A 20,260-nucleotide genomic window follows, 5' to 3' on the forward strand; every position below is an offset into this window, starting at 1 on the left:
TTGATCTGAAATTTTGTTTTAAAATAGTGTCATTTTTTGCCCCGGTCTGTGAAACCATTTGTGCCCTCAGATGAGCCACTGGGAAGACTTGCTGGAGTCTCTGAGCAGAGGAATTCCTGGACACCCAGCTTACCCATTCTGGACTCTCATAAAATGTTCTCAACATGATAAAAATGTGTGTAAGTATATTTTTTTCTTATTTTTTAAATTAGTAAAAAGATAACTGAGTGGGACCCTCAGAATGGTGTAATGAGTAACTTGGCAATTTTCCCCAAAAAGCAATGATGAAACTGCATAAAATTATTAAAACAATTACTTTCACACTATGAAAATTGAGCAAACACATAAATGAATCAAGAAGCATTTATTCAAGCAAAACTACTGAACTCCAGGAAGGGACGATGAGAGTGTCCAGAGTTTTAGCCTAGGGATGCTCCCATCTCCCTCTGGCTTTGTTTTACCAGAGCTGAACAAGGTATGAAAACCAGCACCTTTGAGCTCTAGGAGACTGCCATGAGTTAGAATGGAGTATGGAAAAACCCCATGCCTGGAGGTGCTGTGCAAAAGGAATATGAACCTCAGTGCAAACAATTGGGGATGGATAGCTAACACAGACGGTCTGAGGGTGCAGTATCATGAGACTAACCAGAGGTTAATCAAGACAATTCTGGAAATGAGAAAGCCAGAGAAGCTCTTAATAAGATTTGACATATTCGTGGCGGTCTGGAAGGTTGGGTGTATGCATAAAGTTGTGAGAACCCTAGCCATCTGTTCATCTCTGGCTGAATATGAGGTCTTGAGTATGCAAAGAGGTGACAGGAGAAGGCCCTGCAGAAAGTAAAAAGTCAAGGATCTATTTTTTTTATTTTCTTGAGGTCATAATAATTTATATCATTGTGAAATGTCAGTTGTACATTATTATATGTCTGTCACTATATTAATGTGCCCCTTCACCCCTTGTGCCTTCCCCCCAACACCCTTTGCCTCTGGTAACACCAAATTGTTCTCTTTGTCTGTTAGTTTATCTTCCATTTATGAGTGAAATCATATGGTGTTTCTCTTTGTCTGCTAAAAGCTGGGAATTTTAATGTGTTTCCCAACCAACACTCAGATCCATTGTCAAGGGGTAGAATGGCAACATCTGGCCATTCATCAGCTGACCACTAAGCTATGGTGACCCAGAAGTGACTCTATGAAGCCAGGCTTAGAAGAGAAAAAAAGAATTAAAAAAATAATAATAAACTGGTCAGAGACATCAGCCTCTCCATGTTGCAAAGGAGACAGATTACATAATTACTCAAGTCGGTACACAAAAGCAACAATATCAATTCCGGGAGAAGTAGGAGATCTAAATCCAGAGTTGGTGCAATATTATCTAAAATGTCCAGTTGTCAACAATAAAAAATGAGACCTGCAAAGAAATGGGAAAGTGTGAACCATACATGGGGAAAAGTCAACAGAAACTGTTTCTGGGGGAGGTGAAGATATTGGACTCAGGAAAAAAATACTTAAAAAGAGCTATTATAAATATATTCAAAGATCTAAATGAAACCATATTTGACAAACGAAAATAATGTCTACAATGGCTCATCAAATAGAGAATCAATAAAGAGAGATTACTTTTTAAAAAGAACATAACAGAAATTCAAGACATAAAGTGTTGAATATCTGAAATGAAAAGTTCCAAAGACAAGCTCAACAGCAAAATTGAGTCGTCAGAAGGAAGATTTTGTGACCCTGCTGATAGGTCAATGAAGATTTCCAGTCTGAAGAAACAAAAATAAAAGGAATAAAAATTAACAGAATGTCACAACCTGCTGGGAAAACAGTCAAGCATAGCAAGAATACACATGACTCAAGTTCCAGGAGTATAATAGTTACTTTGAAGGAGAGCAGAGAAAAGGGCAGAAAAGTTCTTTGAAGAAATAATGGCCCAACATTTCCCCAAATGAGGAAAAACCAATCTAGAAATGCAAGAAGGTCAACAAACTTCAAGCAGTATAAACAAAAGGAAATTCACATATTAACACATCATAGTCAAGCTACTGAAGGCCAAAGACAAGTAGAAAATCTTGCAAGAAGCAAGAGAAAGAGGACTCATTATGTACAAGGGAACCACAAGCAACTGAAGCTGACTTCTCTTCAGAAACAATGGAGGCCAGATAACATTGAAAATGCATTTTTCTCTTTCTTTTAACTGATTGCAAAGATGACTGCACAAAACAATGATAAAACTGTATTGTTGGACCTATATAAAGATGTAATATATATATGAAAATGGGACAAAGGCAGGGAGGAATGGAGCTATATTGAAACAGTTTCTAAACCTTACTGGAAGTTAATTAATATTAATCTTAAGAGTATTATGTTAAGATGTATATTGTCTTCCCCTGAATAACTACTAAGAAAATAATTCAGGATATTAAGAGAACCAGTAAAATGTTCCTCTGGAAAAAATATATTTAATATAAAAAAGCAGTAAAAAAGGCACAAAAGCACATAAAACATAGGAAACAGCAAAATGGGAGTTATAAAGTAAACAATATCGATAATTGAATTAAATTTGAAATGCATGAAGGACTCCAATTGAAAGCTGAGATGGTTGGGGCCAGCTCTTTGGCATAGTGGCTAAGTTCATGTGCTCTGCTTCCGTCACCCAGGGTTTGCAGGTTCTGATCTCAGGTGGGACCTATCAGCCCTCATCAGGCCACACTGCAGCCGCATCCCACTAAAGCAGAGCAAGATTGGCACAGACGTTAGCTCAGCAACAATCTTCCTCAGGCAAAAAGAGGAAGATTGGCAAAGATGTTAGCTCAGGGCCAATCGTCCTCGGGGGAGAAAAAAACAAAGATTGTCAATCTCAAAACACAACAATATACAACTGTATGCTGTTTACAAGAGACACACTTTAGATTCAAATAGACAAACAGGTTCAAAGTAAAATCATAGTAAATTGCACCATGCAAATAGTAACAAAATAGCTGAAGTGGCTATATCAATATCAGGCAAAATACTCTTTGATGTCAAAAACGTCACTAGCGACAAAAAGGAATATTTTATAAGGAGGAAAAGAGCAACTTACATAAATATTTAACAATTATAAACATAAACATATTTGACAACTGAGCAACAAAATACATGAAGAAAGTCTGACAGAATTAAAGAAGATATAAACAAATTGTCAACAATGGCTGGGGTCTTTAATATGCCATTCTCAGGCTGGGTCCAATGAAGAAAGAGAAACCTCACAGTAATTTGAACAGGAAACTGTTAACATAAATGACTATTAATTAATACTTACATAAGCAAATTAGAATAATGAGAGATTAGCAAGTAAGTAAACAGAACGCTACAGAATATAAGACTAGACATATAAGGAACACTAAACAGGGCTGAGATTGAGGGCCCATGGGAGATCCACTTGACAGGAATGAGATGCAGACCTTGTGGGAGAGGGCGAGGCATTCACTTACTGAAAGGACAGTGCACGTCGGCTGTGAGAATGGATCTTCAAGAAGCCCACCCCCTAGGGTGCTGCGTAAAGCTGTCCACGGGACATCTCACCAGAGATACCTAACTGCAAAACTGCTCAATGGGAGACACACATGGAAGCTGCTGATTAGTGTGAGCTGCTGGCACCAGGCACTGGAGAAGCTCTGAGTGATGCAGGAGCCAAGGAGATACTCCACCACAAAATAACCCAAGGATGGGTGTGTGATTAAAGAGCAAAAGTGTATTTACAGAGCAGCCAGAATGAATGAACTTATAGCTGAGTCAATAATTTTTTAACTGTCACACTGTATTCCCAATAATGGAGAGAAAAACTAGATTAAAAAATGAATATGAACAATCTTATCTGCCAATTGGAATGGTGTCACGTATAGAATAGAGGCACAGACCATATGCTAGGCTATAAATCACTCAATATATTTAAAAGAACCGAAATAATGTCAAGTTCTCCTATCACAATATAATTGAATTAAAAATCAACAGAAAGAAATGTGGGAAAATCTCAAAGTTTGGAAATTAAACTACCTGCTTCTAAACCGCCCATATGTCAAAGAAGAAATCACGATGGAAACTATAAATAATCGGAATGAATGAAACAAAAACAACATCCCACAACTGATAACAAGTAAACGAGGATGCAGAGGAAAATTTATAGCTGTAACACCTATATTAGAAAAAATCATTTTAAATAAATACCTAATTGTTCACCTTAAGAAGATATAAAAGAAGAGCAAAAAAACCAAAAGCAAGCAGAAGGAAGGAAATGATCAAGAAAAGAGAAGACAGGGAGAGGGGCAGAGCAAAATGGCGGGGTGAGCTGACCTGGGACTCTCTCCACTCCAAACTACAACAAAGGATTGGAAAAACTGAACTTCAGCCAATAATCCTAATGCCAGACCATCAGAGAACTACAGAAACAAGACCACGGAGGACGGAGAGGCTGCAGACGGCCTTGGAGGAGCTGGAACGGGGTAGGAGAGAACTTCGTTCCCTCCTCTAGAGACTGGGATCGCTGCTGTGGGTGAGGGAAGGAGTGGGGAAGGGGCCGCACAACCGGGGATCGTCCAGGACTCCCACCGCTGGTACAGTGGAAACCCACTGACAGGGGAAAGCTTCTGTGCATGGGGACCCCATCAAGCCAAGGCACCGAGAGACGAGAGAATGAGAGCTGGTCAGAATCCAGATCGATGCGTGAGAGAAAGGGCCCCTCCTCCCCAACCTGCACTGGTTGCCGCCATCTTGCCTGAAGGCGGAGAGCTCAGAATGTGCAGCTCTCAACCCCCATCTAGTGGTGACAGGCTGTAACTGCAAACGAATACTACCATCATGTGCAAAAACTGCTCCTCTAACATCCAGCAATTTATAAAAGCTCCAGAACAGAAGGAAAACAATAAAAACACAGAATTAAGTCCTGAGGACTTGGAAATAGGTAAACTAAGTGAAAATGAGCTCAGAGTAGCTATCATCAAAAAGCTCAACGAGGTAGAGGGAAAGAAAGAGAAACAAGTCAATGACTTCTGGAGTTACTTCACAAAAGAGATTGAAACTATAAAGAAGAATCAATCAGAAATACTAGAGATGAAAAATACGATGGATCAGACAAAACAGAATACGGATTCCCTGAATGCCCATGTAGACACCATAGAGGAGAAAATTAGCATAATCGAAGATAGATAGGCTGAATGGCTCCAGACAGAGGAAGAAAGAGAACTAAGGATTAAAAAGAATGAGGAAAATATCAGAGAGATATCAGATTCAATGAGGAGAATGAATTTAAGAATCATCAGAATTCCTGACGGCATGGAAAAGGAAAATGGAGCAGAAAGTGTGCTTAATGAAATTATAGAAGAGAACTTCCCAAATCTAGGGATTGAGGGAGAAATGTGTGTGGAGGAAGTTTTCAGATCTCCTAGATTTGTCAATGTAGAAAGACCTACTGCAAGGCATATAGTAATAAAAACGGCAAAAATGAAAGACAAAGAAAGAATACTCAGGGCAGCAAGACAGAAGAAAATAACCTACAAAAGAACTCCTATCCGACTTACAGCGGATTTCTGTACAGAAACCTTACAAGGTAGGAGAGCATGGAGTGACATATTCAAAACTTTAAAAGATAAAAATCTTCAGCCAAGAATGCTCTATCCAGCAAAAATATCTTTCAGATGTGAGGGAGAAATTAAATCTTTTCCTAACAAAAGTTAAGGGAATTTGTAACCAAAAGTCCTCCACTACAAGAAATCCTTAAGAAGGCTCTCATACCCGAAAAAAGAAAAAAAAGTGAGAAAGAGGTCACAAGCCACAGAGTAGGGAGACAGATAGATAGAAGCAGAATACGATAGCAAATATTCAACTATAGCATTAGGATAAAGGTAAGGAAACCACCAAAGTAAAGACGATCTTATCACTCTGACTACAAACTCATAACACAAGTTGGAATAAGAGATGAAAATAATAATATAGGAGGGAAGAGGAAAGGGACTAAATCAGTCTAGGCCAAGTAAGTAAGAGACCACCAGAGAATAGACTATATTATACATGAGACTCTAAATACAAATTTGAGGGTAGCCACTAAACTAAAAAACAGAACAGAGCCACAAAATATAAATAAGGAAAAATCTAAGAAACCCAGCATAAGAAATTGCAGAAGTCAATGGGTAGGCTAAAACACACAGGACCAGAAACAAAGGTAATGCAGGGAAACCAGATATGACAGCATTAAGTCCACATGCATCAATAATTGCCCTCAATGTAAACGGATTGAACTCTCCAATAAAAAGACACTGAGTGGCAAAGTGGATTAAAGAACAAGATCCAACAATTTGTTGCCTCCAGGAAACACACCTCAGACCCAAGGACAAACACAAGCTCAGAGTGAAGGGATGGAAGACAATACTTCAAGCTAATAGCAAGCAAAAGAAAGCAGGTGTTGCAGTACTTATATCAGACAAAACGGATTTCAAAATAAGGCAGGTAAAGAGAGACACAGAAGGGCAATATATAATGATCAAAGGGACACTTCATCAAGAAGAAATAATGCTTATAAATATCTACCCATCCAACACAGGAGCACCAAAGTTCATAAAGCAACTATTAACAGACCTAAAGGAAGATGCTAAAAAAAAAACAATAATAGTAGGGGACCTCAACACCCCACTCACATCAATGGACAGATCATCCAGACAGAAAATCAACAGGGAAATAGTGGAGCTTAATGAAAAACTAAAACAATTGGACTTAATAGACATATACAGAACACTTCATGCAAAAACAGCAGAATACGCATTCTTCTCAAGTGCGTGTGGAACATTCTCAAGGATAGATCATACGTGGGGAAACAAGGCAAGCCTCTACAAATTTTAAAAAATTGAAATAATGACAAGCATCTTCTCCAATCATAATGTTAGAAGGCTAGAAATTTATTACAAGAAAAAACCTGAGAAAGGCACAAGGATGTGGAGACTAACCAATATGCTACTGAACAAGCAATGGATCATTGAAGAAATTAAACAAGAAATCAAAAAATACCTGGAGACAAATGGAAATGATAACATACCATGCCAACTCATATGGGATACAGCAAAAGCTGTATTAAGAGGAAAATTCATCTCAATACAGACACATCTTAACAGACAAGAAAAATCCCAAATATGCAATTTTAAATTACACCTAATCGAATTAGAGGAAGAACAAACACAGCCCAAAGTCAGCAGAAGGAGAGAAATAATAAAAATCAGAGCAGAAACAAATGCTATTGAAATGAAAAAGGCAGTAGAAAGGATCAATGAAACAAAGAGATGGTTCTCTGAGAAGATAAATAAAATTGACAAACCCCTAGCCAGACTTACAAAGAAAAAAGGGAGAAAGCTCAAATAAACAAAATCAAAAATTAAAGAGGAGAAATAACAATAGACTCCAAAGAAATACAACAGATTATAAGAGACGACTATGAAAAAGTATATGCCAGCAAAATGGATAACCTAGAGGAAATGGATAAATTCTTGGACTCCTACAATCTCCCAAAGCTCACTCAAGAAGAAGCAGACAATTTGAACAGACCAATCACAAGGAAAGAGATTGAAACAGCAATCAAAAACATCCCAAAGAATAAAACCCCAGGACCAGATGGCTTTCCTGGGGAATTCCACCAAACTTTCAGAGAGGATTTAATACCTATCCTTTTCAAGCTATTCCAAAAAATTATGGAGGATGGAACACTTCCTAAGACATTCTACGAGGCCAACATCACGCTGATACCAAAGCCTGACAAGGTCACCACAAAAAAAGAGAACTACAGGCCAATATCACTGATGAACATCGATGCAAAAATTCTAAACAAAATTTTGGCAACCAGAATTCAGCAATTCATCAAAAGAATCATACATCAGGATCAACTGGGATTCATACCAGGGACACAGGGATGGTTCAACATTCACAAATCAACCAACGTGATACACCACATCTACAAACTGAGGAATAAACACCACACGATCATCTCAATAGATACACAGAAAGCATCTGACAAGATTCAACAGTCGTTCATGATAAAAACTCTGAACAAAATGGGCATAGAAGGGAACGACCTCAACATAATAGAGGCCATATACGAGAAACCCATAGCCAACATCATACTCAATGGGCAAAAACTGAGTGCCATCCCCCTCAAATCAGGAACGAGACAAGGATGCCCTCTATTACCACTCTTATTTAACATAGTACTGGAGGTCCTGGCCAGAGCAATCAGGCAAGAAAAAGGAATAAGAGGAATCCAAATAGGGAGGGAAGAATTGAAACTCTTGCTTGTTGCAGATGACACGATCTTATATATAGAAAACCCCAAAGAATCCATTGGAAAACTCTCAGAAGTAATCAATAACTACAGCAAAGTTTCAGCATATAACAGTAATTTGCATAAATCAGTAGCATTTCTATATTCTAATAACAAACTAACAGGAAAAAGAACCCAAGAACACAATACCATTCACAATCGCTACAAAAAGAATACAATACGTCGTGGTGAATTTAACTAAGGAAGTGAAAGACCTATACAATGAAAATTAAAAGGCCTTTCTGAGAGAATTGGATGATGACATAAGGAGACGGAAAGACATTCCATGTACATGGATTGGAAGAATAAACATAGTTAAAATGTCTGTTCTGCCTAAAGCAATTTATAGATTCAATGATATCCAAATCAGAATCCCAATGACATTCTTTACAGAATTAGAACAAAGAATCCTAAAATTCATATGGGGCAACAAAAGACCCCAAATTGCTAAAGCAATCCTGAGAAAAAAGAGGAAAACGGGAGGCATCACAATCCCTGACTTCAAAACATACTACAGAGCTACAGTAATCAAAACAGCATGGTACTGGTACAAAACCAGGTGCACAGATCAATGGAGCAGAATTGAAAGCTCAGAAATAAAACCACACATCTATGGGCAGCTAATCTTCGACAAAGGAGCTGAGGGCATACAATGGAGAAAGGAAAGTCTTTTCAACAAATGGTGCTGGGAAAACTGGAAAGCCATATGTAAAAGAATGAAAATTGACCATTCTTTCTCACCATTCACAAAAATAAACTCAAAATGGATCAAAGACCTAAAGGTGAGACCTGAAACCATAAGACTTCTAGAAGAAAACGTAGGCAGTACACTCTCATATCAGTATTAAAAGGATCTTTTCGGACACCATGTCTTCTCAGAGAAGGGAAACAATAGAAAGATTAAACAAATGGGACTTCATCAGACTAAAGAGCTTCTTCAAGGCAAATGAAAACAGGATTGAAACAAAAAAACAACCCAATAACTGGGAAAAAATATTTGCAAGTCATATATCTGACAAAGGCTTAATATCCATAATATATAAAGAACTCACACAACTCAACAACAAAAAATCAAACAACCTGGTCAAAAAATGGGCTGAAGACATGAACAGACATTTCTCCAAAGAAGATATATGGATGGCCAATAGGCACATGAAAGATGTTCATCATCGCTGATCATCAAAGAAATGCAAATCAAAACTACACTAAGATATCACCATACACCTATTAGAATGACAAAAATATCTAAAACTGATAGTAACAAATGTTGGAGAGGCTGTGGAGAAAAAGGAACCCTCATACACTGCTGGTGGGAATGCAAACTGGTGCAGCCACTATGGAAAACAGTATGGAGATTCCTCAAAAAATTAAAAATAGAACTACCATAACCCCCAGCTATCCCACTACTGGGTATCTACCCAAAGAGCTTGAAGTCAGTAATTCCAAAAGTCCTATGCACCCCAATGTTTACTGCAGCCTATTTACAATAGCCAAGACTTGGAAGCAACCTAAGTGCCCATCAACAGATGATTGGATAAGAAGATGTGGTGTGTATATATACAATGGAATATTACTCAGCTGTAAAAAAGAACAAAATCGTCCCATTTGCAACAACATGGATGGAACTTGAGGGAGTTATGTTAAGTGAAATAAGCCAGTTATAGAAGGACAATCTCTCTATGACTCCACCCATACGAGGAATTTAAAAATGTAGACAAGAGAACAGATTAGTGGCTACCAGGGGAAAGATGGGGGGGGGGGTTGGGCACAAATGGTCAAGGGGTGCACCTACAAAACGAGTGACAAACGATAATGTATAACTGAAATTGCACAAGATTGTAACCCATCATTAACTGAATAAAAATTAAAAAAAAAGAATAGAGAAGAGATGCAAGTCTATTAGAAATAATAAAAAATTACAGCAAAGTTGCAGGGTACAATACAAACTTACAAAGATCAGTTGCATTTCTATACTCTAATAATGAACTAACACAGAATTGAAGAATACAATCCCATTTACAATTGCAACAAAAAGAATAAAATATCTAGGAATAAATTTAATCAAGGAGGTAAAAGACCTATACAATGAAAACTATAAGACATTACTGGAAGAAATTGATGATGACATAAAGAAATGGAAACATATTCCGTGAACTTGGATTGGAAGGATAAACATAGCTAAAATGGCCATACTACCTAAAGCAATCCACAGATTCAATGCAATCCCAATCAAAATCCCAATGAAAATCTTCACAGAAATAGAACAAAGAATCTTAAAAATTGTATGGGGCAACAAAAGACCCAGAATAGCCAAAGCAGTCCTGAGAAACAGGAAGAAAACTGATGGCATCGCAATCCCTGATTTCAAAACATATTACAAAGCTATAGTAATCATAACAGCATGGTACCAGTACAAAAACAGGCACACAGGTAAATGGAACAGAACTGAAAGCCCTGAAAAAAACCACACATATATGGACAGCTAATCCTCAATAAAGGAAGCAAGAGGGGCTGGCCTGCTAGCGCCGTGGTTAACTTTGCTCATTCCTCTTTGGTGGCCCAGGGTTGGCCAGTTTGGATCCTGGGTGTGCACATGGCACCGCTTGGCATGCCATGCTGTGGTAGGCATCCCACATATAAAGTAGAGGAGGAGAGGCACAGATGTTAGCTCAGGGCCATTCTTCCTCAGCAAAAAGAGGAGAATTGACAGCAGACTTTAGCTCAGGGCTAATTTTCCTCAAAAACAAATAAATAAATAAAAAATAAAGGAACCAAGAACATAGAATGGAGTAAGGAAAGCCCCTTCAATAAGTGGTGCTGAGAAAACTAAGGAGCCACATCTAAAATAATGAAAGTAGACCATTATCATTCTCCATAGACAAAATAGACCCAAAATGGATCGAAGACTTGAATGTACGACCAGAAATTATAAAACTTCTGGAAGAAAATATAGGCAGTACACTCTTTGTCATCAGCCTTAAAAGGATCTTTACAAACATAGTGTCCACTCAGACAAGGGAAACAAAAGAAACAATAAACAAGTGGCCACGACTTCATCAGACTAAAGAGCTTCTGGAAGGCAAAAGAAACCAAGATCAAAATGAAAAAACAACCCAGGAACTGAGAGAAAATATTTGCAAATCATATATATGTTAAGGGATTAATCTCCATAATATATAAAGAGCTCACACAACTGAACTATGAAAGAATAAATGACCCAATCAATAAGTGGGCAGAGGATATGAACAGGCATTTTTCCAAGGAAGATATACAGATGGTCAATAGGCAGATGACAAGGTGCTAAACATCACTAATCATCAGGGAGATACAAATCAAAGTTACAGTTAGATATCATCTTACGCCTGTTAGAACAGTTACAATCACCAAGACAAAAAAATAAATGTTGGAGTGGTTGTGGAGAAAAGGGAACCCTCATCTACCGCAGGTTGGAAGGCAAACTGGTGCAGCCACTTTGGAAAACAGAATGGAGATTTCTCAAAAAATTAAAAATGTAATTACCATATGACCAAGCTATCCCACTACTGGGTATTTATCCAAAGATCTTGAAATCAACAATACAAAGAGACGTATGCACCCCTATGTTCACTGCAGCATTATTCACAATAGCCAAGATGTGGAAGCAACCCCAGTGCCCAATGACTGATGATTGTATAAAGATGACGTGGTATATACATACTATGGAATACTACTCCACCATAAAAAGGACATAATTGTCTCATTCACAACCACATGGATGGAACTTGAGGGCATCATGTTGAGAGAAATAAGCCACACAGAGAGAGAAAAGACCATATGATTTTACTCATATGTAGAATATAAACAAACTTATGGACAAAGAGAACAATTTAGTGGTTACTGTGGCGGCAGGAGAGTGGGTACAAGGGGTGCAGTGGCACATTGATATGGTGTTTGATAAATATTGATGTACAACTGAAATTTCACAATATTATAAACTATTTAGACCACAATAATTTTTTTAAATTGGCTTTTTGTAAAGTTCAAAAAAAGTGAGACAACATGAGTGACATCAGCATCATGGTGGAATTTTCCCCCTTGTCTCTCCCCTCTCAGTTACAGCCAAATGGACATGCACTGACCAAGAGAGGATTTCCTATACAGCACTAGAGGATGCCTAAGAGATCCATGCATCTATACATCTGAAGGTGGGTGGACTCAACCCCCAGTAAGCAGTGGAACTAGGGGAGAAGCCCCCACCACCCTCCCTGAGCAGCAGCAATCCAGGTTGTGGATCCTCACACAGTGGCTTGCACAAGTGGTGAGGACAGCCCAGCTCACATGACTGCCGGTGGAGCATGGATGGTGGCACCCTGGCCTGTGTGACTGCTGGCACAGTGGAGGTGGCCTGGCCCACACAACTGTGAGCAAATGGAGTTGGGGCAGAACAAATAGCCCCTTTGCCCCAACACTGGCAGGTGGAACGTGTGACCAGAGCCTTCAGGAAACACAGCAGAACTGATGACCCAGCCCCCACTGGTGGCACCCCCCCCAACACCAGCTCAGCAGCAGCAGGAGATACATATAGTTCTCCAGGTCCCTGGCAGGGAAAGTGACACCTGTGAACCCAGCACCCCTGGCAGCAGTGCAACCAGCACCTTCAGACAACCCAGGACAAGCATCACCGGTCATGATGGTGCAGCAGCACCCACGCCTATGGGAGCCAACAGAAAGCCAGTGGGGTCTCAGATAGACCAGCCTCACTATACCTGGAAGACCTAGAAAAAGAACAAACAAAGCCCAACGTCAGGAGAAGGAAGGAAATAAATCAGAGCAGAAATAAATGAAACAGGAAGTAGAAAAACAATAGAAAGGATCAATGAAACTAAGAAGCGGTTCTCTGAGAAGATAAACAAAATTGACAATATCTCAGCCAGATTCAGAAAAAAAGAGAGAAGACTCGAATAAATACAATCAGAAATTAAAGAGGAGTAACTACAGTGGACACTGCAGAAACACATTGGATTACAGAAGATACTATGAAACACTATATGTCAACAAACTGAATAGCCTAGAAGAAATGGATAAATTCTTAGAACCATATGACCCCTCAAAACGGAATCATGAAGAAATAGAGAATCTGAATACACCAATCACAAGCAGAGATTGAAACTGTTATCAAAAGCCTCCCAAAGAAAAAGTCCAGGACCATACAGCTTCTCTGGTGAATTCTACCAAACATTCAAAGAAGATGTAATTCCTATGCTTCTCAAACTATTCTGAAAAATTGGGAGGACAGGACACTTCTGAATTCATTTTCTGAGGCAAACATTATCCTGATATGAAAACCAGACAAGGACAACACAAAAAAGGAAAATTACAGGCCAATATCAGTGATGAACAGAGACGCAAAAGTACTCAACAAAATATTAGGAAATTGAATACAACAATACATTAAAAGGATCATACACCACGATCAGGTGGGATTTACTCTAGGGGTGCAGAAATGGTTCAACATTAGCAAATCCATCAATGTGATGTATCACATTAACAAAATGAAGACTGAAAATCACATGATCATCTCAATAGATGGAGAGAAAACATCTGACAATTTCCAACATCCATTTTTGATAAAAACTCTCAATAAAATGGGTATAGAAGGAAAGTACCTCACCATTACAAAGGCCATATATCACCAACCCACCGCCAACATCATACGCAATAGTCAAAAAGTGAAAGCCATTCCTCTGAGAACAGGAACAAGACAAGGGTGCCCACTCTTGCCACTCTTCTTCAACATAGTACTGGAAATTTTAGCCAAAGCAGTAAGGCAAGAAAAAGAAATAATAGGTATCCAAAAAGGAAAGGAAGAATTAAAACTGTCACTATTTGCGGTTGACATGATTCTATATACAGAAAACTGTAAAGAATCCAACAAAAAACTATTAGAAATAATCAACGAATACAGGAAAGCTGCAAGGTACAAAATCAACATTCAAAAATTATTTGCATTTCACTCCACTACAGTGGCCTGTGGTTTGCCAGTTTGGAACTATACACCGCTCATCAGGCCATGCCATGGTGGCATCCCAAAGAGAAGAACTAGAATGATTTACAACTAGGATATAAACTATGTACTGGGGCTTTGGGGAGAAAATAAAAGAGTAAGATAGGCAAAAGATGTTATCTCAAGGCCAGTCTTACTCACACACACAAAATCAGTTGCATTCCTATACACTAATAATGGACCAGCAGAAAGAGAAGTCAAGACTATAATCCCATTTACAATTGCAACAAAAAAGAATAAAATACCTGGAATAAATTTAACCAAGGAGGTGAATGCCATATACACCAATAACTATGACATTAATGAAAGAAATCAAAGAAGACAAAAATGGAAAGATCTTCCATGTTCATGTATTGGAAGAATAAACACAGTTAAAATGTCCATATTACCTAAATCAATCTACAGATTGATCTACAGCTCAATCTGCAAACTTAATGCAAACCTGAATGGAATACCAATGATATTCTTCATGAAAAGATAAAAAAGAATCTTAAAATTTATATGGAAAAACAAATAAGACTGAATAGCCAAAGCAATCCTGAGGGGGGAAAAATACACTTGGATGTATCATGCTCCCTGAACTCAAAATATAGTACAAAGCTGTAGTAATCAAAACAGCATGGTACTGGCATAAAAAACCCAGATATACAGATCCTTGGAACAGAATTGAAAGCCTAGAAGTAAAACCACACATCAAGGGACAGCAAATCTTCAACAAAGAAGCCAAGAACACACAATGAAGAAAGGACAGTCTCTTCAATTAACAGTGTTGAGAAAATTGGAGAGCCACATGCAAAAGAATGAACGTAGACCACTGTCTCACATGATACACAAAAATTAACTCTAAATGGATTAAAGACTTGGATGTAAGACCTGAAACCATAAAACTCTTAGAAGAACATATAGGCAGTACAGATTTGGTGTAGGTCTTAGTAGTATCTTTCTGAATACCATGTCTCCACAGGAAAGGGAGTCAAAAGACAAAATAAAGAAATGGGACTACATCAGACTAAAGAGCTTCCGCAAGGCAAAGGAAACCATCATCAAAATGAAAAGACAGCCTACCAATGGGAAGAAAATATTTGCAAATCATACATCTCACAAGGCGTTACTTTCCAAAATATATAAAGAACTCATACAACTCAATAACAAAAAAAAGAATAATCCAATCAAAAAAATGGACAGAGGATATGAACAGACATTTTTCAAAGAATATATCCAGAAGGCCCACAGGCACATAAAAAGATGTTTGACATCACTAATCATCAGGGAAATGCAAATCAAAATGACAATGAGGTATCACCTCACACCAGTCAAATGGCTATAATTACCAAGACAAAAAATAGCACATGTTGGAGAGGATGTGGAGTAAAGGGAATGCTCATAAACTGGTGGTGGGAATGCAAACCAGTGCAGCCACTGTGGAAAACAGTATGGAAATTTCTCAAAAACTTAAAAACAGAAATACTGTATGATCCAGCCATCCCACTACTGGGTATTCATCAAAAGAACATGAAATCAATAATTCAAAACGATATATGCACCCGTATGCTCACCACAGCATTATTCACAATAGGCAAGATGTGGAAGCAACCTAGGTGCCCATCAAGGGACAAATGGATAAGAAAGTGTTGTATATATATACAATGGAATAGTACTCACCCATAAAAACAGACAAACTCATCCCATGTGAGACAAGATGGATGGATCTTGAGCAAAACAAGTCAGACGGAGAAAGAAATACTGTATGATTTCACTCCTATGTGGAATATAAGCAAACACATAGATGAGAATAGATTAGTGGTTACCAGAGGAAAAAGGGATGAGGGAGGATGAAATGGTAAAGCCACATATGTATGGTGACGGATAAAAAACTGAATTATTGGTGATGAACACAATGCAGTCTAAAGAGAAACTGAAGTCTAATGATAGACACCTGAAGTGTATACAAGGTTGAAAGCCAATAGGACCCAATAAAATAACTGTATATACAGGTACATATATATATATATATATGTAAATACAGACAGTGACCACTAAAAATAGGCACACGTAGAAAAAGCAAGTTAAAATGGAATTTAAAATAAATATTATTAACCCCAAAGAAGCAAAAAAGAGAAAGGGGAACAAAAGCCAAATGGAAAAAAAGAAAACATATAGTAAAATGGATGACCTAAATCTAACTGTCAATAATTACATTAAATGTAAAAGCATAAAATTCTCCAATTGAAACTTAGAGTTTGTCATAACAGATAGAAAAACAGCACTAAAAAAAAGCAAAAGAATATCTTAAATACTCAGAGTCTTTGTTAAATTCTATCATATGTAGTTTCGTTATTTTGACAAATATTTTGAATTGCTGCATAGCACTCTAATTTATGGTTATAATAGAATTAATCATGTTTAGATATTACGATGATATACATTAAGTTGGACAACTTATCTAAGGTCTTTTCAGTTCTTGCTCTTTGTTAATTTAAGACTTATGATTTTATTCTCTGTTATGGCCACTAGCAATCCCTGACTGAGTACTTCTGTGGTTCATGAGTTAGAGGATACTAATGTAGCATGATCCAGAGTTGTGTCAAATTCATTCAAATTCATTGCATCCTAGTTAGCAATAAAATAGTCATACTTATCATTCAGGAATCCCTTACAAAGGACCATGATCCATATAATTTCAAGTCCTAAATCATATTGCTATTCAATTCCAAAAACCTCACAGAGCATCGGATCTCAGCCTCCAGAGACCGTTCATTGCTGGGCTTTATCACATGTATCTAGAAAACTCACGTCTGTGAGAATGTCAGAGTCTTTCCCTGCTTGGCCAAATGGGATCTCCATCTCTCCTCCAGCTACAGTTCTGACACAGGAAGCTCAAATAATTTCTTGACAGGACTTAATTTCTTCATTCCTCCATTATAGCTCTTAATATTACTAAGTTGAGCACATAGGAGAGAATAATCTGGTCAGTGAATACATAAACACTGGCTGGAAAAGACTGGGCCACATAAGGAGGACTAGGTTATTTGGAACCATTGTTCAGTTCACTGGAATGGGAGGAACTGGGAAGCACATAATCAAATGGGGTTCTTAGAACAATTAATGAAAACGTTTACATCTCACTATTTCAACGAGAAGGAAACACTAACTTACACATACCATGGTTTTGCACCTACCAAAACTGATCAGTCCTCCTTGGGATTCCTCTACTGAGAAAGAACAAAGAGAATCCAGAGCTGGGAAAGGAAAAAGAGACCATGAGAGCAAGCATAATTTAGGGTTACCATGAAAGGAAGTAACATTTGGCTCCTCCATTCCATTTTGCATAATACCACTAACTGTACAAACACAATATGAAAAGATTAGAAGGATTGTAGATAACCCCAAACTCTTCCCCTAACCCCCAGGAAACCCAAACACTTCAGCAGACAGTTTTCTGGCCTGTCCTCCACTTTGGGGAAGCTGCTCTGCACCTGAGACTAGGCTGCTCAGCCCTGCCCTGAACAGGTCCTCGTCCCTCCATTCACACCTTCCAGGACTGAAAAGGAGCCACGCCATCCAACCACACCTTACCTCATGGCCTTGGGGTCCCGTGAGGTTGAAGAGGTTAGAAAAGACATAGAACTGGTCAGGAAGTATTCAGTATTCCAATTCCAGAAAAACTGACTGTGATTAAAGACATTACGACATATTAATGTAATAAACGTGAAGTCAGGAAAAATATCGTGAACATGGAAAACATTCCAGAAATACTGTCAGTAGAAAAATCAGGTTATAAAACTAGGTACAATATGATACCATTTGAAGAACATATGTGTATCTCAATATCAAATGACTGAAAAATCATCAGACTTCAATAGACAGAAAACAAGCTAGAAAGTTGTACATTCAAATATTAACAGTGCTTATCTTTTGTTCCTGATGGGGGTTTTGTTTAAGTATGTATTAACTTGCTGATTCAATGGCCATTTCTTAAAATATCTATGCATGTGAACATTTGTTGTGTGTTAAGTGGAAGCTGTTTTCTAAAATGTGGAAAGTTCATTCTTTTTAGTAGGTCTTGGAGAAATGTACTAAATTTGGGTTGTTTTACTAAATGTTTTTTGTTTCTTTCAGTTACCAGTGACACAATCTCCTCTCAGGTTTCTAGGCATGCTCATTGTTGGATGACTGTCTAGACAGATGGTCAAGTCCCTGAGTATAGCTAATATGTACTGTTGCTGGTCTCGGGGTTACATCCTTCTGCAAGTTTTCTGTACGGAACCCTTTCCCACCCTGTGAGTCACGTCCTCCAGAAAGCTGCTCAATTATCTTATCCCATCAGTCTCACTCAGCAACCACCATCATCAGAATAAAAAATGTAATGTAGGAGTTACCGTGTGACCCAGCACTTCTGCCCTTAGCTATATACCCAAGAGAATGGAAATATGCATTCACACAAAAACTGGTACACAAATGTTCACATTTCTAACAGCCAAAAAGTGGGAGCAACCCAAATGTCCATCAACAGATGGATGAGGAAAATGTCGTTTATGGATATAAGGGAATATTACACGGACATAAAACTGAAGGCTATTTTGATACCGACTCCTCGTGGATGACCTTGAGGACACTGTGCTAAGTAAAATGAGCTAGTCATGAAAGCATAAATTTTGCACGATTGCTCTACTATGAGGGTCCTAGAGAAGTCAAATTCATAGAGACAGAAAGGAGAACGGTGGTTGCCAGGACTGGGCGGAGAGGGGAATGGGGAGTTAGTGTTTAATGGGACAGAGTTTCAGTCGAAGATGAAAAAGTCCTGGAAGTGGACGGTGCTGATGGTCACACAACAATGTGAATGCATTTACTGTCACAGAACTGTACACTGAAAAGTGGTTAAAATGGCAAATGTAATGCCATGTATACTTTCCAAAGTAAAGTAAAAGAATAATGTGCTTATCTACCACATGGACGAACTTTGAAAAACTCTTGCTAGGTGAAAGGAGCTAGACATAAAAGGACACATACTGCATGATTCCATGTAGACTGAATTTCAAGACTCAGCAAATCCATGGAGACAGACGACGTGTTAGCGGTCTCCAGAGTATGGGAGGACGAGGGATAGGAAGTGACAGCTAACAAGGCCAGGGTTTCTTACTAAGGTGATAAAATGTTTTGGAATTAGATAGTGGTACTGATTTTTACAACCTTGTGAATATAGTAAAACGTTTTCTTTTGAGTACATTTTTACAAGGTGAATTTTGGGGCTGGCCCAGTAGCGTAGTGGTCAAGTTCAGCACACTTTGCTTTGTTGGCCCAGGTTCACACGTTTGGATCCCAGGCATGGACCTACGCCACTCAACAAGTCATGCTGTGGTGGCACCCCACATACACAATAGAGGAAGATGTGCACAGATGTTTGCTCAGGGCCACTCTTCCTCAAGCAAAAAGAGGAAGACTGGCAACAGGTGTTAGCTCAGGGCCAATCTTCCTCACCAAAAAAAACAAAAAACAAAACAAAAAAACCAGTGAATTTTATGATCATGAATCTACTCAACTTAAAAAGTAATGTAAAAATTTGCAACATAAATTCCTTACCATCACGGTGCTCTCATAGGTCATCAGAGTTTAATCACAACCCGACAGTGGTGACTGCAGTCAGAATGACATCACTGCCGTATAAAACACCAAGTCACATTATCTGAATCTCCCTAGTGGTCTTCGATGCATCTATTCCTATTCAGGGTTTACTTTACTTACCAGAAGGAATGTAAAAGTGTCAACTATGTCATTTGAGTCTTTTTATCACCCCGAATACTAAGATGGCATGGTCTGGCATATCATAAGCACTTACTAAAAATCTGATTATTCTACCCCAAATTCTAGTTCCAGACATTTCT

The 20,260-nt window shown here is 38.3% G+C and overlaps 1 protein-coding gene and 1 long non-coding RNA gene across 2 annotated transcripts in view; both read right to left on the reverse strand.

Annotated features, from left to right (window-relative positions):
• LOC138918139 (uncharacterized) overlaps positions 1-20,260 on the reverse strand; it is a 45,128-nt gene that overhangs the window by 18,589 nt on the left and 6,279 nt on the right. The window contains exon 3 of the mRNA XM_070238349.1: positions 17,558-17,617. Coding sequence (XP_070094450.1) covers positions 17,558-17,617 — 60 coding nt within the window. The remainder of the gene's footprint in view (positions 1-17,557; positions 17,618-20,260) is intronic.
• On the reverse strand, positions 592-13,089 carry LOC102147416 (uncharacterized). The gene is made up of 2 exons (XR_011426698.1): positions 12,970-13,089; positions 592-828 (listed from the first exon to the last, which is right to left on the reverse strand). It is a non-coding gene; the product is annotated as an uncharacterized lncRNA (long non-coding RNA).

This window comes from Equus caballus, chromosome 16, assembly GCF_041296265.1.
Source record: "Equus caballus isolate H_3958 breed thoroughbred chromosome 16, TB-T2T, whole genome shotgun sequence".
Taxonomy (NCBI): Eukaryota; Metazoa; Chordata; class Mammalia; order Perissodactyla; family Equidae; genus Equus; species Equus caballus.